This window comes from Coregonus lavaretus, assembly GCF_964263955.1.
Source record: "Coregonus lavaretus genome assembly, contig: HAP1_SCAFFOLD_336, whole genome shotgun sequence".
Taxonomy (NCBI): Eukaryota; Metazoa; Chordata; class Actinopteri; order Salmoniformes; family Salmonidae; genus Coregonus; species Coregonus lavaretus.
The window spans coordinates 365,314-387,969 of NW_028162029.1; the positions used below are offsets into that span (position 1 = coordinate 365,314).

The 22,656-nt window shown below is 43.6% G+C and overlaps 1 protein-coding gene across 1 annotated transcript; it reads left to right on the plus strand.

The window, feature by feature from the left end:
* Positions 1 to 8,248: 8,248 nt before the first annotated feature.
* On the plus strand, positions 8,249 to 12,778 carry LOC311119737 (uncharacterized protein; the record flags this gene model as incomplete). Its single annotated transcript, XM_084194399.1, has 5 exons — positions 8,249 to 8,372; positions 8,656 to 8,961; positions 9,174 to 9,310; positions 9,476 to 9,585; positions 11,462 to 12,778. 5 exons carry the CDS (start codon positions 8,249 to 8,251, stop codon positions 11,592 to 11,594), a joined length of 810 nt encoding a protein of 269 aa, XP_084050525.1. The 3' UTR covers positions 11,595 to 12,778.
* Positions 12,779 to 22,656: the final 9,878 nt, after the last annotated feature.

Consider the following 22,656-nt stretch of genomic DNA (forward strand, 5'->3'; position numbering starts at 1 on the left):
GTTCTATGGTCAGACGAGACCAAAATAGAGCTTTTTGGAAACAAACACCAGAGGTGGGTTTGGCGTAGACAGAAAGACAGACATGCTGAAAAGTACCTCATCCCCACTGTGAAGTACGGTGGTGGATCTTTGATGTTGTGGGGCTGTTTTTCTTCCAAAGGCCCTGGACAACTTGTTAGGATATATGGTATCATGGACTCCATCAAGTACCAGCAGATATTACATAGAAACCTGACTGCTTCTGCTAGGAACCTTAAACTGGGCCGTGGTTGGATCTTCCACCAGGACAATGATCCAAAAGCACACCTCGAAATCAACACAAAAACATGGTTCACTGACCACAGAATCAAGGGTTTTGCCATGGCCATCCCAGTCCCCTTAATATAATAATAATAATAATAATAATAATATAATATAATATAATATAATATGCCATTTAGCAGACCTTGACCTAAACCCTATAGAAAACTTGTGGGATGAGCTGAAGAGGAGAGTCCGTCAGCGTGGACCTCGGAATCTGAAGGATCTGGAGAGATTCTGTACGGAGGAACGGTCTCAGATCCCTTGCCATGTGTTCTCTAACCTCACTACGCATTAATAGGAGAAGACTCAGAGCTGTTATCTTGGCAAAGGGAGGTTGCACAAAGTATTGAATGAAGGGGTGCCGATAATTGTGGCACACATTTATTTGAGAAAAATTATTTGTTTTATGATAAGAATAAACATTTTCTTTCAATTTTACTTGAATTAAAGGTTCGTTTTTTTTGGTGAATATTTAGAACGAAAGACCAGGAGGATAAACAATAAAGACGTTTTTTGTTCACACCCCGTTTTGCTCATATTTACCAAAGGGTGCCAATATTAGTGGAGGGAGCTGTATATATGTTTAATGTGTGTTTTATATTGTATTATGTGCCCTTGAGCAAGGCACTTGACCCTAATTGCTCCTGTAAGTCGCTCTGGATAAGAGCGTCTGCTAAATGACTAAAATGTAAAATGTAAATGTAATTATACAGGGCACATTTGGAAAAGAGACCTAGGTTTCAATATGTCTTCCCTGTCAAAATAAAGGTTCATAAATAAACTCCAGCTCCAGTTATTTTTTTGTGGCCCCGGGGGGGTTTTGATAAACCTTATAGAGATGAGGAAATCATACCCCTGTCTTTTCTGGAACACCGTTATCAGGTCGCTCTTCCTCTCGCATGTAGTCCAGAAAAGATTGCAGGCATTCTGCACCCGGATAGATGGTTTATGGGGAAAATCATTTAGCAGAAGAGGGTTTGTGGAACGAGGAGGCAGTCGTCTAACATACATGACACTGCTTAGTGAACCACAAGATATCCTGTACTTTTTATCAATGTGATCTAATATGTTCTATTTGACAACGTTCTTAGTTAGATTAAGTCAAATTAGATTTTAGCCTATATTGTCACTATATCTGTCAAATAACACATTAAATTGTACTTGCCAGGCTACTGTGGAATTGTAATGGTCATAATGACATTGACCAATAGACTGCCAGCGTGACAAATGGAACCTCCGCTGTTTCTGGATCTCATTTTATCTGTCCGGAACTCGGGTTTCTTGTAGACAGAAGTAAATATAATTAAGAAACATCCAGTAGAATAAGAATCATCATGAACACAGTCTGATTGGTTCTACAGGGCATTACAGCTGTAGAACTCTGGAACAATTCTGGAATTCTGGAGATAAGGTGGCTGACAGTTTCGCTGTAACGGTTTTGACTTCAAAGTTATTGTTTGTTATGGATGCCAGGTAGGTTGTGCCTACCAGAGAAAATATTGATTTCTCCTTTTTTGTTTGTGAGGGAGTGAGTCCCGTCTGGTCCGTCAAGTCTACACCAATACAAAGGACTCACGTAAAAGTCAGTATGGAAATACACTTTTCATTAACCCTTAAAACATTGCAAATAACTTCAAAACCACTGTGTTCTTTTGCGTCGGTTGTAAAATAAATGATCACACACATAATAACGTCACAACACAATGATCTCTGGTTCCTCGAGAAAAGTCCCGTCCAGCCCGGTAAATGAGTTCAAATCAACTCAAGTGACATCAGTCGCGCAAAGTTTGTCCGTTCATAACGTGTAGCTTAAACTCAGTCTCAATCATACAATCAAAATCTCAAAGTCTTTTACCACTCAACAATAAAGGTTACCAGAACTCCCAGTAGTCTTCACCCCCAACTGAACACCATCCATCCCCTACATGACTCCATTATTGAACGGCAACTCATAACAACATCCACAACAATAGTTCCCTAAATGTATGTTGCATTTATGTTAGATTTGTAAATTTATCATGCAATTCAATTGTATTCTGCCATGTGAATGAATTAAATTATTTGAACTTGTAATATTTAATTAAAAACATTGACAAAGCCCTAGTCATGTCTAATACATATAGCCATGAAACAAGCCAGAGCATCCCGCTAACATTCCTAGATTGTCATTCACACGCCATATGCAGCGGACAAGGCTCCTTTGCTATCATAGTATGACAGGGTCAACAACGTTAGGAGAATGGACTGTATCCTCTCCTAATGTTTTTACAGCTAACACAGTGTAAACAATCGGCTTATGAAATCTCCCAGTGTGAAGGCTACTACCAGGCCATGTTGTGCAATGTGCTTTGAATGGTGGATATCTCACAGCATAGTGTGATATGCTGCCACCATTTCAGATTGGTGACATGGTACTTAACGTACCTCTTTCTCTCCACGCCCCTCCTCTCCACCGGCCCTCCTCTCCACGCTCCTCCTCTCCACGCCCCTCCTCTCCACGCCCCTCCTCTCCACACCCCTCCTCTCCAAGCCCCTCCTCTCCACCAGCCCTCCTCTCCACGCCCCTCCTCTCCACCGGCCCTCCTCTCCACGCCCCTCCTCTCCACGCCCCTCCTCTCCACGCCCCTCCTCTCCAAGCTCCTCCTCTCCACGCCCCTCCTCTCCACCGGCCTTCCTCTCCACAGCCCCTCCTCTCCACAGCCCCTCCCCTCCACAGCCCCTCCTCTCCACAGCCCCTCCTCTCCACAGCCCCTCCTCCAGGCCCCTCCTCTCCACCGGCTCTCATCTCCAAGCCCCTCCTCTCCACCAGCCCTCCTCTCCACGCCCCTCCTCTCCACGCCCCTCCTCTCCACGCCCCTCCTCTCCACGCCCCTACTCTCCACCGGTCCTCCTCTCCACAGCCCTTCCTCTCCACAGCCCCTCCCCTCCACAGCCCCTCCTCTCCACCGGCCCTCCTCTCCACGCCCCTCCTCTCCAAGGTTCTCCTCTTCAAGCACCACCTCTCCACCGGTTCTCCTCTCCAAGCACCTCCTCTCCACCCACCCTCCTCTCCACGCCCCTCCTCTCCACGCCCCTCCTCTCCACCGCCCCTCCTCTCCACACCCCTCCTCTCCACGCCCCTCCTCTCCAAGCCCCTCCTCTCCACGCCCCTCCTCTCCACGCCCCTCCTCTCCACGCCCCTCCTCTCCAAGCCTCTCCATGCATTATGGGGCATTGTGTGTAGATTGATGAGGATTTTTATTTATTTAATCAATTTTAGAATAAGGCTGTAACTTAACAAAATGTGGAAAAAGTCAAGGGGGTCTGAATACTTTCCGAAATGCACTGTAGATACATGCAGGTAGTTAGGTATACATGCAGGTAGTTAGGTATACATGCAGGTAGTTAGGTATACATGCAGGTAGTTAGGTATACATGCAGGTAGTTAGGTATACATGCAGGTAGTTAGGTATACATGCAGGTAAATATAATACAACACTTTCTAACACTATTTGCTCTGTTTAACACCTTAAATATGCATCACCCATCTAGCTAGCTATTTGTAGCTAACGCTAGCTATTTGTAGCTAGCTAGTCTAGCGTTATCTAAACAATTGCCAGCTGCATCGCATTCAAATTTTTTTTTTTACTTGAAATATTTGTTCAAACTAACTATCCTATCTATCTATCTATCTATCATCTATCTATCTATCTATCTATCTATCTATCTATCTATCTATCTATCTATCTATCTATCTATCTATCTATCTATCTATCTATCTATCTATCTATCTATCTATCTATCTATCTATCTATCTATCTATCTATCTATCTATCTATCTATCTATCTATCTATCTATCTATCTATCTATCTATCTATCTATCTATCTATCTATCTATCTATCTATCTATCTATCTATCTATCTATCTATCTATCTATCTATCTATCTATCTATCTATCTATCTATCTATCTATCTATCTATCTATCTATCTATCTATCTATCTATCTATCTATCTATCTATCTATCTATCTATCTATCTATCTATTCATTTCTGATGATCTATTGATCTAATCCATGACGTCTTGACGGCTGTGTTGCAAGCTAAATGCAACAAAAAAAAAGTAAACAAATTGTTTGGACCAATGAGAGTAGAGCTACTGACGTCACACACACATGGCCATATACGGCATTGCGTTGGCAGCCATGTTGGATCTTCTATCCGGTGATCTCCCTGGAACCGGGACCACGTTATACCTTCGGCATAGAGCAGTATATATTATTTACATTTACATTTTAGTCATTTAGCAGACGCTCTTATCCAGAGCGGCTTACAGTTAGTGAGTGCATACATTTTCATACATACATGTATAATAGATATATCTATATCATAGAGCCTAATCGTATTTACAGTTTTTATAAGTTTGTTATTACGTTTGTTGAAGTTCAATTTCTGCAACAACAAAAAAACTTTGATAAAATAAAAAACTATTACGTTCAAATGCCTCTCATGTGAAGAGGTGATGTGCGACATACGCTTAGCTTCCTGAAACGGGTCACATTTTCACTTCAACGCTTTAATCTCATGGTAAAACTAATCTACACTGTGGAAAACAAAGAAAATAAGGTTGGAGTCACGTGGTGGTGGTTAGTGTCATACTATTGGTTAGACAGTTTCCCCTTTAATGAGGTTGACAGTTAAAACTGTCTCTTACATTAGGCTGAGTCACACAGAGGCTCCAGCGGTGAAGTGAGGAGACACAAACCTACAACTGAGATAACAGCAGACGTTACAACAGTAGAAGTTACAACCGTAGAAGTTACAACCGTAGAAGTTACAACCGTAGAAGTTACAACCGTAGAAGTTACAACCGTAGAAGTTACAACAGTAGACGTTACAACAGTAGAAGTTACAAGAGAAGAAGTTACAAAAAACCTAATGAAATAAAGACCATGGATATTGCTGTTTGTATATACACCAACGAAACACCCATCAAGCCCTGCAGGAAGGATGGAGTTGTTGATCAACCATCAGGTAACAGTTTATCCTGGTATAGTGCTTGATACTGACACATACGTATACCCCAACACACACACACACACACACACACACACACACACACACACACACACACACACACACACACACACACACACACACACACACACACACACACACACACACACACACATACACACACACACACACGCACACACACGACATATGCCCACACACACACACACACACACACACACACACACACACACACACACACACACACACACACACACATACACACACACGCACACACACGACATATGCCCACACACACATGAATACAGAAATATTTCATTTACATCAATATTCACACCCCTGTGTCAATGGCAGCGATTACAGCTGTGAGTTTCTGGGTGAGACTCTAAGAGCTTTGTACACCTGGACTGTTCAATATTTGCACATTATTATTTTCAAAATTCAATAAGCTCTGTCAAATTGTTTGTTGATCATTCCTAGACAACCCTTTCCAAGTCTTGCCAGAGATTTTCAAACAGATTAAAGTCAAAACTGTAACTGCAAACTCATCTCCCAGTGTCTGGTGGAAAGCAGACTGAACCAGATTTTCCTCTAGGATTTTACGATTACAAGCATATCCATAACATGACGCAGCCACCGCTATGATTGAAAATATGGAGAGTGGGACTCAGTAATGTGTTGTATTGTATTTTCCCCAAACATAACACTTTTTATTCAGGACAAAAAGTGAATTGCTTTGCAACATTATTTGCTGTATTACTTTAGTGCCTTGTTGCAAACATGTTTTGGAATATTTTTATTCTGTACAAGCTTCCTTTTCACTCTGTCATTTAGGTTAGTATTGTGGAGTAACTACAATGTTGATCCATCCTCAGTTCTCCCCTATCACAGCCATTAAACACTGTAACTGTTTTAAAGTCATCATTGGCCTCATGGTGAAATCCCGGAGCTGTTTCCTTCCTTTCTAGCAACTTAGTTTGAAAGGAGGCCTGTAGCTTTGTAGAGACTGGTTGCTTTTTTTTGTACCCATCTACCAAAAGGTGCCCTTCTTTGCGAGGCATTGGAAAACCACCCAGGTCTTTGTGATCGAAAATGTGTTTGAAATTCACTGCTTGACTGAGGGACCTTACAGATAATTGTATGTGTGGGGTACAGAGATGAGGTAGTCATTCAAAAATCATGTTAACCCTTAGCTTACAATGGTCGCGCCCCAACGGAAATCTAATTAACATAGTACAAAAATCCCCATCAAAATCCGTTAGTTTAAGAAAGAGATATGTTTTTTTAGCATGGGCTGCGTCTCAATCCACTACATCCACCGATATCGCCCTTCCGCATCTGCAGTTGAAGGTGGCAGAGCTAAAGCGGTGTTTGTCAGACCATGAGACATCCTGAAAATCGGTCCTCTCACAAAATCGTATGTAGCGTCCGAACGGTTTGGCCTACAAACTATTAAAACCACTCTATTGAAAGATGAGACTCACAAATGTGATGGGGTTCTCCATTTAGGATGTCCACAAGCCTCACAAGACTCTGAAGGTCCCCGGAACCAGTTTAAAACATTTATGGAAGTATATATGGAGATAGTTTAGTGCCTAAAATAAGGGGATAAATACATGGGGGGGGTTCAGTGGCAGGGACTGGGAGACTAGTCAGGATCGAGGGAAAGATGAAAGGAGCAAAGTACAGAGAGATCCCTGATGAAAACCTGCTGCAGAGCGCTCAGGACCTCAGACTGGGGCGAAGGTTCACCTTCCAACAGGACAACGACCCTAAGCACACAGCCAAGACAACATATGAGTGTCTTCTGGACAAGTCTTGAATGTCCTTGAGTGGCCCAGCCAGAGCCCGGACTTGAACCTGATCGAATATCTCTGGAGAGATCTGAAAATAGCTGTGCAGTGACGCTCCCCATCCAACCTGACAGAGCTTGAGAGGATCTGCAGAGAGAACTGGGAGAAACTCCCCAAATACAGGTGTGCCAAGCTTGTAGCGTCATACCCAAGAAGACTCGAAGGCTGTAATCGCTGCCAAAAGTGCTTCAACAAAGTACTGAGTATAGGGTATGAATACTTATGTAAATGTAATATTTCATATTTTTATAAATTATGAATTTGCAAACATTTGTAAAAAAAGGTTTTTGCTTTATCATTACAGGGTATTGTGTGTAGATTGATGATTTTTAATTTAAAAAAAAATACATTTTAGAATAAGGCTGTAACATAAGAAAATGTGGGAAAAGTCAAGGGGTTTGAATGCTTTCCGAATGCACTGTAATATACAATACTACACTACTGCACTACTAGACTTATTATGACTTGTTATTCTTCTGTCAGGGTTGAGTGTAGAGGTAGCGTAGAATCACACGCAGGACACACAGAGGTTTCGAACAGACGTCTTTAGTGAAGTCCAAAGAACAAGTCAACCACGGCAACAGGCAACAGGCAAACTTTACGCACAATGGTAAAGTACAAAATAAAGGCGCACAAAGTGCGGGACTCTCTCTAACAAAAATATACAGAGAGAACAGAACAACGAACTAACACAACACGTGACATCGAACAATTACACACAACACCTGACCAAACTCAAGAGAACTAAATAGGACGCATTATGAACACTAACAAGGAACAGGTGTAACAAAACAGACAAAACCAATCAAACATAGAAACATAGAACGGTGGCAGCTAGTACTCCGGAGACGACGACCGCCGAAGCCTAACCGAACAAGGAGAAGGAGCAGCCTCGGCCGAAACCGTGACATCTTCTCTGTTCCTTGTATCACTATTTTAAATGTTGTATCTTTAACTCTGCATTGTTGGAGAAGGACCCGTAAGTCAGCATTTCACTATTAGCCTACACCTGTTGTTTACAAAGAGCAAATGGACACAAAAGTCGACTCAAATACAACGCTGATAAAGAGCAAGTTGTTATGGTAATAATTTGTGCTTCAGTGTTTTATCAGTGGTGGAAGAGATCCTCTGGAGCTGCTGCAGTGAGTCTGGGTCTGCTGTGTGTTCTCCTATTGGCTGGGATCATAGGCCTGTTGCTCTACCGTGAGTTTGATATGTTCTCAATCAAACTTTCTCTTAATCATCAGTGGTGTAATGATCAGGGATCAATTCCATTTAAACTCCATTCAATTCAATTCAGAAAGTACACCAAATTCCAATTCCAATTCCACATTGTCCTCATTGAAAAATATTGAAGAGAATTGGACTTGGAAATCCAGTGTACTTCCTGAATAGACTGGAATTGAAATGCAATTGAACCCAACCCTGGTAATGATAGATTAACTTTTCCACTGTTACCTTGGTCGTTGATGGTATTATTTCACAGAGCGAAACCAATTAACCAGATCCAACACCCTGACCAAAGAGAGAGACCAGTTACAGACCAGCGGCAACAACCTGACTGAAGAGAGAGACCAGCTACAGACCAGCAACAACACCCTGACTACAGAGAGAGACCAGCTACAGACCAGCTACAACACCCTGACCAAAGAGAGAAACCAGCTACAGACCAGATACAACACCCTGACCAAAGAGAGAGACCAGTTACAGACCAGCTACAACACCCTGACCAAAGAGAGAGACCAGCTACAGAAAGAGACAGAACGTCTGAAACAATCTTTGGTTGAGAAAGGTGAGTAAAATTGTCTAATGACTGTTCTGTTTGACAGTCTCTGTATCAGTTCACATGCCACTTATAAACAGGCAATTCAACTTACATTAAAGGAAAAATCTATGACTTCCAAACCGACCATTAGTTAGTGCCCTGTCTTCCTTGAGTGTTTGATTGAGACTTAATACAATGTGATATTAAAGTGACTAAAGCGAGACATTTTCATCTTAAAGAGTGTCCTCAAGGATGGAAGAAGCTTGGTAGCCGTTGTTACTACATCTCTACTAAGAAGAACACCTGGGAGAAGAGCAGACAGGACTGCAGAGATAGAGGAGCAGACCTGGTGATCATCAACAGCCAAGACAAACAGGTGTGTGTGTGTGTGTGTGTGTGTGTGTGTGTGTGTGTGTGTGTGTGTGTGTGTGTGTGTGTGTGTGTGTGTGTGTGTGTGGAAGAGAGCGATACAGAGAGAGAGAGAGAGAGAGAGAGGTAATGGCTAAGTATTAATAATGTTGTCTCTCTCCCACAACTACAGACATTTGTCAATTGGTTATGTGGAGTAAAGGACTATGTCTGGATTGGTCTGACTGACTCTGTTACTGAGGGGACCTGGAAATGGGTGGACGACACACCACTGACCACAACGTAAGACATTTAATGAGTTCTGTGTTACCATGAAATCACTGTCTGGAGTAGTAGGCTCTGAGAGTGGACAGCCTGATTCTATGTGTTGTTTCTATTACAGGTATTGGAACAGTGGACAGCCTGATTCTATTTGTTGTTTCTTCTACAGGTACTGGAACAGTGGACAGCCTGATTCTATGTGTTGTTTCCTCTACAGGTACTGGAACAGTGGACAGCCTGATTCTATGTGTTGTTTCTTCTACAGGTATTGGAACAGTGGACAGCCTGATTCTATGTGTTGTTTCTTCTAAAGGTATTGGAACAGTGGACAGCCTGATTCTATGTGTTGTTTCTATTACAGGTATTGGAACAGTGGACAGCCTGATTCTATGTGTTGTTTCTTCTACAGGTACTGGTACAGTGGACAGCCTGATTCTATGTGTTGTTTCTTCTACAGGTATTGGAACAGTGGACAGCCTGATTCTATGTGTTGTTTCTTCTACAGGTATTGGAACAGTGGACCGCCTGATTCTATGTGTTGTTTCTTCTACAGGTATTGGAACAGTGGACAGCCTGATTCTATGTGTTGTTTCTTCTACAGGTATTGGAACAGTGGACAGCCTGATTATATGTGTTGTTTCTTCTACAGGTATTGGAACAGTGGACAGCCTGATTCCATGTGTTGTTTCTTCTACAGGCATTGGAACAGTGGACAGCCTGATTCCATGTGTTGTTTCTTCTACAGGTATTGGAACAGTGGAGAGCCTGATTCTATGTGTTGTTTCTTCTACAGGTATTGGAACAGTGGACAGCCTGATTCTATGTGTTGTTTCTTCTACAGGTATTGGAACAGTGGACAGCCTGATTCTATGTGTTGTTTCCTCTACAGGTATTGGAACAGTGGACAGCCTGATTATATGTGTTGTTTCTGCTACAGGTACTGGAACAGTGGACAGCCTGATTCTATGTGTTGTTTCTTCTACAGGTATTGGAACAGTGGACAGCCTGATTCTATGTGTTGTTTCCTCTACAGGTATTGGAACAGTGGACAGCCTGATTCTATGTGTTGTTTCTTCTACAGGTATTGGAACAGTGGACAGCCTGATTCTATGTGTTGTTTCCTCTACAGGTATTGGAACAGTGGACAGCCTGATTCTATGTGTTGTTTCTTCTACAGGTACTGGAACAGTGGACAGCCTGATTCTATGTGTTGTTTCCTCTACAGGTATTGGAACAGTGGACAGCCTGATTCTATTTGTTGTTTCTTCTACAGGTATTGGAACTTTGGACAGCCTGATTCTATGTGTTGTTTCTTCTACAGGTATTGGAACAGTGGACAGCCTGATTCTATGTGTTGTTTCTTCTACAGGTATTGGAACAGTGGACAGCCTGATTCTATGTGTTGTTTCCTCTACAGGTATTGGGACAGTGGACAGCCTGATTCTATGTGTTGTTTCTTCTACAGGTACTGGAACAGTGGACAGCCTGATTCTATGTGTTGTTTCTTCTACAGGTATTGGAACAGTGGACAGCCTGATTCTATGTGTTGTTTCCTCTACAGGTATTGGAACAGTGGACAGCCTGATTCTATGTGTTGTTTCCTCTACAGGTATTGGAACAGTGGACAGCCTGATTCTATGTGTTGTTTCCTCTACAGGTATTGGAACAGTGGACAGCCTGATTCTATGTGTTGTTTCCTCTACAGGTATTGGAACAGTGGACAGCCTGATTCTATGTGTTGTTTCTTCTACAGGTACTGGAACAGTGGACAGCCTGATTCTATGTGTTGTTTCCTCTACAGGTATTGGAACAGTGGACAGCCTGATTCTATGTGTTGTTTCCTCTACAGGTATTGGAACAGTGGACAGCCTGATTCTATGTGTTGTTTCCTCTACAGGTACTGGTACAGTGGAGATACTAATGGTGGTGTGTACGAGAACTGTGCGTATTTCTACTCCCGGTCATCAGACTCAGGAGAATGGTTGGACTATGACTGTTCCTATCAATACAGATGGATCTGTGAGAAATAGGATTCTCTGTACTGCTAGAGACCATTTCAGACAGATGTTTTAAATCCTTAAACCCAGACTTGGTGCAAACAAAATAGCGATTGATTTGCAACGCTTGCAGTTAGCCACTGATTCCTTCCAAACCGCTCATTGTTGAATTTGTGATTTCCTACTTGTTGTGTAATGTTTATGTCCAATGGTGATGAACACCAATACCTTTAACTATAGTTTATCTTCATCTGACAAGGATTGAAAAGGATTTGCCAGTAGATTGTCAAAGTTATTCATGATGATGACTGCTTGTTTAGCTTGTTAGCTAAGATTTTGAAAGTAACATGATCAGTCCAATCAAAGCTACGGTAGATATAACGTGATTTGACGTCATTTTATCTGTGGCCAATGACCTTGAGCCTTCTTGGATGGGCTCTTCTAATGTAACTCTATGGCAGAACCCAAGGGGGCTTGAACTGCCTAACTCTCCCTGTACATTCTCCCGATTGGTACAGCGGTTTAAGGCACTGCATCTCAGTGCTAGAGGCGTCACTACAGACCCGCTGGTTCGATTCCATGCTGTATCATAATCCGGCTGTGATTGGGAGTCCCATAGGGCGGCGCACAATTGGCCCAGCGTCGTCCTGGTTTGGCCGGTGTAGGCCGTCATTGTAAATAAGAATTTGTTCTTAACTGACTTGCCTAGTTAAATTAACAATAAAAACAAATTCTGTGGTGATATAGTGAGTGACAGAACACTGAACCAATCACGGCGCAACTAGAGAACATTACCAAAGCGTACGCTCTGTATATTCCGCTGGCTCCCCCACCACCCCAGAAAGCACTGAGCGAGGCTGAAACACCTGCATTTAGGCGCTGCCTTACTCAAGAAAGAGAACACGTTTGTATGCGGCTTTATTAACTTAATTTTTTTTATTATTATTTTTTTTACATTGTTTGCAAACTGAAAATCTATGCTAGAAATTCTATGTTTATGTTCTATGTATTGTATTTCTATGTTTGGCCGGGTGTGATTCCCAATCAGAGACAGCTGTCGCTCGTTGTCTCTGATTGGGGATCATACTTAAGTAGCCTGTTTGCCTACCTTAGTTGTGGGATCTTGTTCCGTGTTTAGGTTTGTATGTGTATAGCCTGAGGACATCACGTTACGTTGTTTATTGAGTTTAATAAACATGTTCGTATACCACGCTGCACCTTGGTCTGACCCGTCTCTCAACGTTCGTGACAAAATAAAATAAATGATTATTATATATATATATATATATATATATATATATATATATATATATATATATTTTTTTTTTTATCTAAACAGGTGAGGCCCTGAATTGTGTTCATTTCTTGTGGAATTGAAAAAAGTTAGCGTTTAATACGGTTGAAATGTTTACAAACTAGATGCGCTGAAATGAAAGCAACTTCTGACAATGAACACTTGGATTATAGTGATATTATGTCTCATCTCGCAAACAATGTAAAGTGTGTTTAGAGATATAACCTAGAGCCAGGCTTGTTGATTTTTAATCCGAGGGTATCCTGCTATTGAGGGAGTTCTATTACGCTGGCCCGGGTTGAACTGGACAATGGGCCGTCACGTCATTGGGCTAAAGCGGGGAGGGAGGAGCACCCTTCTCAAATCAAACAGTTATCTGCACCCCACGGTCATGTTGTCAACAAAGCAGCATCATGCATCGTCAAGAAACATACAACATCTCTTTTCCATAAAATAAACGTTTGAATTTTCAAACTAGATTTACTTTGGAAGGCATTTAAAGCCTTTTTATCAAAAGCAATCACTTAATTTGCATGTGAAAACACAGAATGCTACTCATTTCTCCATGTGCTTATTTACGTCACTTTTGTTTTGAGCCGACTTTGCCGTCGGCCAGAGCGGAGCACCTGATTCATGCCTGGGAGGCAGCCCGGCTCCAAAAGGAATGCAATCACTTTTCACCCGGTTCAAACTCCTCCCAACGTGGTAACCCGGGCCAGATAAACCAACCCCCTCACTGACACACTTGTTGAATTATGCAAGAGAACAAGACAACACAGTAATTCAGAGGTGACTGAAATTTCATTTTCTTTATTTAAAAAAAAATTACAAAATACCTGATACAATAACAAAATGTATATATGAGTGCATTCTTACATTAAATGAGCGCCCGAAGTTGCACAGAATGTTCACAACGTTGAAGTTTGCGGTCAGCAGACCTGAAATTTGCTCAGTGCCATATTTTTTTTGAGGGAACATTGCTCATCATTACCATGGGAACATGGGACTAATCTGAAATCCTTCCTCGGAATGTATCCTGCCAAGCGGAAGGATACTATATTGGAGTAATCCAATAGCTAACGTAACCGTGGTTACACATGTAAACCTTCGTTTTGTTTGTATAGCTTGTTTGACCCGAGTTGTGTCAAGTCACTCCAGTTCACACTAACCGTGTGCAGAAAGTAGTCCGTCATAACTTTTTCCCCACTGATCTTTGTCGATAGCGCCTGCTAAATTCAGGGCAGCCATGTTGTTGAGAGCAGTAGCAACACTTTTGCAGTTCTCCAATGGCTAACGTTATATCTTTCAAAAAAGCAGCGGTAGCAAGGATTATCTAAGTATACTGAGCAGCTCATGTTATAGACAGAAGCATGCTACATGGCAGACCAATCCGAACTCATCTCTCGGCACGTCCGGCCCATCCATTATCTCATCCAATCATGGCTAGCGGGAAGGTTCCTGTCTTTTTCCGTGGGCTCTATGCCGAACTTCGAGGTATAACGTGGTCCCGGTTCCAGGGACATCACTGGATAGAAAAGCCAATATGGCTGCCAACGCAATGCCATATATGGACATGTGTTTGTGATGTCCGAACTCAGTAGCTCTCCTCTCATTGGTCCAAACGATTTGTTAGCTTTTTTTTTTTAGCTTGCAACACAGCCATCAAGGCGTCATAGATGAGATGAATTGATCATCAGAAATGGTTACAGTTAGATTGGCTAGTTAGTTTGAAAATACATGTAAAGTTTTTTTCAAATAAAAAAAACTAATCTGAATGCGATGCACAAGAGTTCTATTCACAAAACGCTCAGCTGGCGACTGTTTAGCTAATGCTAATTAGCTAGCTACAAATAGCTAGCATTAGCTACAAATAGCTAGCTAGATGGGTGATGCATATTTAAGGTGTTAAACAGGAACTCTGGAGCTCAGGCCCAGATCAACACTGCATTTATATGGTCTAATGGCCAACACCACAATAACAAAAGACTCTATCTGTGCTATTAAGTATAGTAGGGCTGCCTATACTAGGGTTAGTAGGGATCAGGCTTTCCTGACCTGTCAGTAATCTTGCTCTGATTTGTCATCCTAAGGGTCCCAGAGATAAAATGTAGCATAGTTTTGTTTGATCAAATCAATTTTTATATTCAAATCTAGGAACTGGGTTCTACAGTTTGAACCCCTGTTGTGTCTGGCTCCACACCCACCCCGCCAGGCCATCTAGATGTGTGAAAGTTAGTGTATAAGCTAATGATCCATCATGTATGACATTCCTGGGAGTTTGTAAACTTACATTTTGTTTTACCATATCATTTTTGTATGTTGTCTATAGTTATGTACTTGAAAATGTATCAATTGACCAATTCGGCACATTTGGGCAGACTTCATACAAAATAGTCCAGTATTGCAATGCTTCACTGGATCAATCTGAAACTTTGCACACACACTGCTGCCATCTAGTGGCCACAATCTAAATTGCGTCTAAACTGCAATATTATATTGTGGCCTTTCTCTTGCATTTAAAAAGTGATGGAATAAAACATATATAGAAAACACATATTTTTTTGTTTGTATTATCTTTTACCAGATCTAATGTGTTATATTCTCCTACATTAATTTCAAATTTCCACAAAGTCTATGCATATCCTTGCTTCAGGTCCTGAGCTACAGGCAGTTAGATTTGGGTATGTCATTTTAGGGGCGTGGAGAGGAGGGCCTGTGGAGAGGAGGGCCGGTGGAGAGGAGGGCCGGTGGAGAGGAGGGGCGTGGAGAGGAGGGGTGTGGAGAGGAGGGGCGTGGAGAGGAGGGCCGGTGGAGAGGACGGCCGGTGGAGAGGAGGGGCGTGGAGAGGAGGGGCTGTGGAGAGGAGGGGCGTGGAGAGGAGGGGCGTGGAGAGGAGGGGCTGTGGAGAGGAGGGCCGGGTGAGAGAAGGGGCGTGGAGAGAAAGATGTACGTTAAGTACCATGTCACCAATCTGAAATGGTGGCAGCATCTCACACTATGCTGTGAGATATCCACCATTCAAAGCATATTGCACAACATGGCCTGGTAGTAGCCTTCACACTGGGAGATTTCATAAGCCGATTGTTTACACTGTGTTAGCTGTAAAAACATTGGGAGAGGATACAGCCCATTCTCCTAACGTTGTTGACCCTGTCATATACTATGATAGGAAAGGAGCCTTGTCCGCTGGATACGGCGTGTGAATGACAATCTAGGAATTTTAGCGGGATGCTCTGGCTTGTTTCATGGCTATATCTATTAGACATGACTAGGGCTTTGTCCACATTTTTTATTAGATATTACAAGTTCAAATTCACATGGCAGAATACAATTGAATTGCATGACAAAAATAAAACTACAAATCTAACATAAATGATCCACTTTTCACATCTCAGAAAACATTTTAGGAAATGTTTTTTTTGCTCATCTTTATCAAGGGTTCCAATCCTTTTGGACCTGACTTCAAGTGCTTTGTTTCTGGATTGGTCAAAAGCTTTTGATACTGTTGGTCATGCTATTATATTGAATAAGTTGTGCTCGATAGGCCTGAGCTCTGACGCCTGTTCATGATTATCTTAGTGACAGAACTCAGGCCATCGTGATTGATGGGGTTGAAGTCTGACTTTCTTGAAGTACATAAAGGTGTACCACAGGGGTCGATTTTGCAACCTGTTCTCTTCACTAGTTATATAAACACCATTGGTCAATCTGTTTCATTTGTTTTTACCTCATCTATATGTGTTACGAGTACTGAGGATACGAAGAACAAAATTCTAAATACTTTTCATCTTGAAGTTCTTGTGCCGTTTGGGCAATTTAATGTATTGATTAGGGATTTATTTGTGTAGGAATGTAACTTTTTCTGGGTGATTTGTGACGTCTTATTTGTGCTTACCATGACTATTTTTGTATTCTAATATATACAGTGCCCTCCACTAATATTGGCCCCCCAGCCATGACTTCCTGTTTCACTGGGGTATAAATATGAGGTGACACACAGGCCAAGTTCCCATAGTCATCCATCACTATGGGAAAGACCCGAGAATACTCCCTGTGAGTGAGCCATCGGGAGAGGTTGTGTTTTTCTCTAGCAGGAGGTAAGCTTCTCATATGGCGTTGAGTAAAGCTTAAACCATGTATTAGATCGTAGGTAGGTAGTTAGTTGTAGTTAGGTATTGTAGTTATTGTAGGTTAGTATTGTTGTTATTGTAGGTTTCCGTAGGTAATTATTGTAGGTTAGTATCGAAGCACGAGGCTAGCTAGCTAGCGGGTAGCTACTGGTAACGTTTAGCAACGGTGGAGAGCTGTTTCCAATGTTAATGTGCTGCTAGCCAACGTTTAATTTTTGCTGCGTTATGCGTTATGAAAGGAACTAGACACGGACATGAATTATCTGTTTAGTGTGTTAACACACTCTTGGCAGTTTGTTGTAACCAAGTATTGGTGCTAAACTGTGTGTTAATGGATGCTAGCATGCTAGTTAGCTATGGCGTCATAGCTAGGCATCGTGGGTTGTTGTGGGTAGTTACTGTAGGTTGGCAGTGTCTTCGGCCGTGCCGGCTGTAGCACGAAGCGAGCTAACTAGCCGTTTTTCGAACAGAGTCAGAGTCAACACAGTAGCCATTGTGTGCCGGGTGTAGCACGAAGCTAGCTAGCTAGCCGTTCTCCAAACAAAGTCAACACAGTGGCCATTGCTAGCTACCCAACACGACCAGCTAACTGTACTGTAGTAGCTAAATACAATATACTTGTCCTAGCTAGCCAACGTTTAATCATTGCTGCGTCATGAAAGGAACTTGACACAGACACGAATGATCTGTTTAGTGTGTTAACTCACTATTGGTGGTTTGTTGTGACCAAGTGTTGGTGCTAAACTGTGTGTTACTGGATGCTAGCATGCTAGTTAGCTAGTTAACACACTATTGGTGGTTTGTTGTGACCAAGTGTTGGTGCTAAACTGTGTGTTATTGTTATTGGATGCTATCATGCTAGTTAGCTATGGTGTCATAGTTAGCTAGCTGAATAAAGTGGGTTGAGTCTATTCCTTTAAACATTGAACCGCTGTGGTTCACAACAATTCTGATTTCTAAAGGTGGAAGTTGGGAGAGTTTTTGTTCGGGTGGTTCAGTGAAACAATTTTAGTTTCTGAGGTAGAAGTTTTTGGTGAGGGAGGCCCTGCTCTCTCCTCTCCCAGATGCTTAGCTCATTTCATTCCGATCTCCTCTGCATTTTTGTAGCCATTTGCTACAGCCTGTCAACTATGCCTCTGCCTATCCCTGTTCTCTCCTCTCTGCACAGGCTACACAAACGCACCACACCGCGTGGCTGCTGCCTCTCTAACCTGGTGGTCCCTGCACGCACCCCACACCTGGAGTTCCAGGTCTCAGGCAGCCTCTGGAACTGCCGTTCTGCTGCCAACAAAGCTGACTTCATCCCAGCCTATGCCAACCTCCAGTCCCTCGACTTCCTGGCGCTGACGGAAACATGGATTACCACTGAAAACACTGCTACTCCTACTGCTCTCTCCTCGTCTGACCATGTGTTCTCGCATACCCCGAGAGCATCTGGTCAGAGGGGTGGTGGTACAGGAATCCTCATCTCTCCCAAGTGGACATTCTCAATTGTTCCCCTAACCCATCTGTCTATCTCCTCATTTGAATTCCATGCTGTCACAGTCACTAGCCCATTTAAGCTTAATATCCTTGTCATCTATCGCCCTCCAGGTTCCCTTGGAGAGTTCATCAATGAGCTTGACGCCTTGATAAGTTCCTTTCCTGAGGATGGCTCACCCCTCACAGTTTTGGGGGATTTCAACCTCCCTATGTCCACATTTGACTCATTTCTCTCTGCCTCCTTCTTTCCACTCCTCTCCTCTTTTGACCTCACCCTCTCACCGTCCCCCCCTACTCACAAGGCAGGCAATACGCTTGACCTCATCTTCACTAGATGCTGCTCCTCTACTAATCTCACTGCAACTCCCCTCCATGTCTCCGACCACTACTTTGTTTCCTTTTCTCTCTCGCTCTCCTCCCACACTACTCACTCTGCCCCTACACAGATGGTAATGCGCCGCCGCAACCTTCGCTCTCTCTCTCCCACTACTCTCTCCTCTTCCATCCTATCATCTCTTCCCTCTGCTCAATCCTTCTCCCTCCAATCTCCTGATTCTGCCTCCTCAACCCTCCTCTCCTCCCTTTCTGCATCCTTTGACTCTCTGTGTCCCCTATCCTCCCGGCCGGCTCGGTCCTCCCCTCCAGCTCCGTGGCTTGATGACTCATTGCGAGCTCACAGAACAGAGCTCCGGGCAGCGGAGCGGAAATGGAAGAAAACTAAACTCCCTGCCGACCTGGCATCTTTTCACTCCCTCCTCTCTACATTTTCTTCATCTGTTTCTGCTGCTAAGGCCACCTTCTACCACTCTAAATTCCAAGCATCTGCCTCTAACCCTAGGAAGCTCTTTGCCACATTTTCCTCCCTCCTGAATCCTCCCCCCCCCCCCCCCTCCTCTCTCTCTGTGGATGACTTCGTCAACCACTTTGAAAAGAAGGTTGACGACATCCGATCCTCGTTTGTTAAGTCTAATGACACTGCTGGTCCTGCTCACACTGCCCTACCCTATGCTTTGACTTCTTTCTCCCCTCTCTCTCCAGATAAAATCCTGCGACTTGTGACTGCAGGCCGCCCAACAACCTGCCCGCTTGACCCCATCCCCTCCTCTCTTCTCCAGACCATCTCCGGTGACCTTCTCCCCTACCTCACCTCGCTGATCAACTCATCCTTGACCGCTGGCCATGTCCCTTCCGTCTTCAAGAGAGCGAGAGTTGCTCCCCTTCTCAAAAAACCAACACTCGATCCCACTGATGTCAACAACTACAGACCAGTATCCCTTCTTTCTTTTCTTTCCAAAACTATTGAGCGTGCCGTCTTTAGCCAACTCTCTTGCTATCTCTCTCAGAATGACCTTCTTGATCCAAACCAATCAGGTTTCAGGACTGGTCATTCAACTGAGACTGCTCTTCTCTGTGTCACGGAGGCTCTCCGCACTGCTAAAGCTAACTCTCTCTCCTCTGCTCTTGTCCTTCTAGACCTGTCTGCTGCCTTTGATACTGTGAACCATCAGATCCTCCTCTCCACCCTCTCCGAGCTGGGCATCTCCGGCGCGGCTCACTCCTGGATTGCGTCCTACCTGACCGGTCGCTCCTACCAAGTGGCGTGGCGAGAAGCTGTCTCCGCACCACGTGCTCTCACCACTGGTGTCCCCCAGGGCTCAGTTCTAGGCCCTCTCCTTTTCTCCCTATACACCAAGTCACTTGGCTCTGTCATATCCTCACACGGCCTCTCCTATCATTGCTACGCTGACGATACACAACTAATCTTCTCCTTTCCCCCTTCTGATAACCAGGTGGCGAATCGCATCTCTGCATGTCTGGCAGACATATCAGTATGGATGACGGATCACCACCTCAAGCTGAACCCTGGCAAGACGGAGCTGCTCTTCCTCCCGGGGAAGGACTGCCCGTTCCATGATCTCGCCATCACGGTTGACAACTCCGTTGTGTCCTCCTCCCAGAGTGCGAAGAGCCTTGGCGTGACCCTGGACAACACCCTGTCGTTCTCCGCTAACATCAAGGCGGTGACCCGCTCCTGCAGGTTCATGCTCTACAACATTCGGAGAGTACGACCCTGCCTCACACAGGAAGCGGCACAGGTCCTAATCCAGGCACTTGTCATCTCCCGTCTGGATTACTGCAACTCGCTGTTGGCTGGCCTCCCTGCATGTGCCATTAAACCCCTACAACTCATCCAGAATGCCGCAGCCCGTCTGGTGTTCAACCTTCCCAAGTTCTCTCACGTCACCCCCCTCCTCCGCACACTCCACTGGCTTCCAGTTGAAGCTCGCATCCGTTACAAGACCATGGTGCTTGCCTTTGGAGCAGCGAGGGGAACGGCACCTCTGTACCTTCGGGCTCTGATCAGTCCCTACACCCAAACGAGGGCATTGCGTTCATCCACCTCTGGCCTGCTGGCTCCCCTTCCTCTGCGGAAGCATAGTTCCCCCTCAGCCCAGTCAAAACTGTTCGCTGCTCTGGCACCCCAATGGTGGAACAAGCTCCCTCACGACGCCAGGACAGCGGAGTCACTCACCACCTTCCGGAGACATTTGAAACCCCACCTCTTTAAGGAATACCTGGGATAGGATAAAGTAATCCTTCTACCCCCCCCCCCCACACACAGCGGAGTCGCTCACCACCTTCCGGAGACATTTGAAACCCCACCTCTTTAAGGAATACCTGGGATAGGATAAAGCAATCCTTCTACCCCCCCCCCCCCCCAAAAAAAAAAAATTTGTAAAGTGGTTATCCCACTGGCTATAGGGTGAATGCATCAATTTGTGAGTCGCTCTGGACTAGAGCGTCTGCTAAATGACGTAAATGTGCCCTTGAGCAAGGCACTTAACCCTAATTGCTCCTGTAAGTCGCTCTGGATAAGAGCGTCTGCTAAATGACTTAAATGTAAATGTAAATGTAATACAGTACTGATGTGCGACAAAAGGTTGTTGAGCTGCACAAATCTGGAAATGGCTATAAAAAAAATAGCTCAACGGTTGAAAATGCCCATTTCCACTATCAGGGCAATAATTAAGAAGTTTAAAGCAGCTGGAGATGTTAACAATCAGCACAGTTAGAAAGATATGGCATATAGAAGCAAACCAGATGGACATCATGAAAATGATCGGAGAGGTTGAGAGTAGAAGAAGTTCAGGAGCAAATAAAAAATGTATGTATATATATATATATAATAGAATTATTGTAAAATTAACTTTGTCCATAAGGTGTAGATAGTAAGTATAGACCGGAAGTAGAGGCCTGGGCATTGTTGTTCACTAATTTACTCCAAGTAGGGAAAGGATGACGGGGTTGAAAAGTAATAAAGGGGAGTATATATATAAAAAACATGGGGGATTGGAAGTGATGCAGACAATTACATTGATAGAAGATACAATATATCTGCAATATTAAGCTGATCCATCCCCCCAAGAAAAAAATAAAAAATAAATAAATAAAAATAATAATAATAATAATAATAATTAAGACGTTTAAAGCAGCTGGAGATGTTAACAATCAGCCTGGAAGAGGACGTGTGTCTATATTGACCCCACGCACAGTGAGGAGGATGGGTCGAGTCGCCAAAAAATCTCCAAGGATCACAGCTGGAAAATTGCAGTCGTTAGTTGGGTCTTGGGGTCAGAGAGTTTCCAAAACTACGATCAGACGCCACCTACATAACCACAAGTTGTTTGGGAGGGTTGCCATAAAAAAGCCTTTGCTGTCATCAAACAATAAACTCAAGCGTTTGTCAAAACGTTACTGGAACTTTCAATGGGACCGGGTTCTATGGTCAGACGAGATCAAAATAGAGCTTTTTGGAAACTAACACCAGAGGTGGGTTTGGCGTAGACAGAAAGATAGACATGCTGAAAAGTACCTCATCCCCACTGTGAAGTATGGTGGTGGATATTTGATGTTGTGGGGCTGTTTTTCTTCCAAAGGCCCTGGACAACTTGTTAGGATACATGGTATCATGGACTCCATCAAGTACCAGCAGATATTAGATCAAAACCTGACTGCTTCTGCTAGGAACCTTAAACTGGGCCGTGGTTGGATCTTCCACCAGGACAATGATCCAAAAGCACACCTCAAAATCAACACAAAAACATGGTTCACTGACCACAGAATCAAGGTTTCGCCATGGCCCTCCCAGTCCCCTGACCTAAACCCCATAGAAAACCTGTGGGATGAG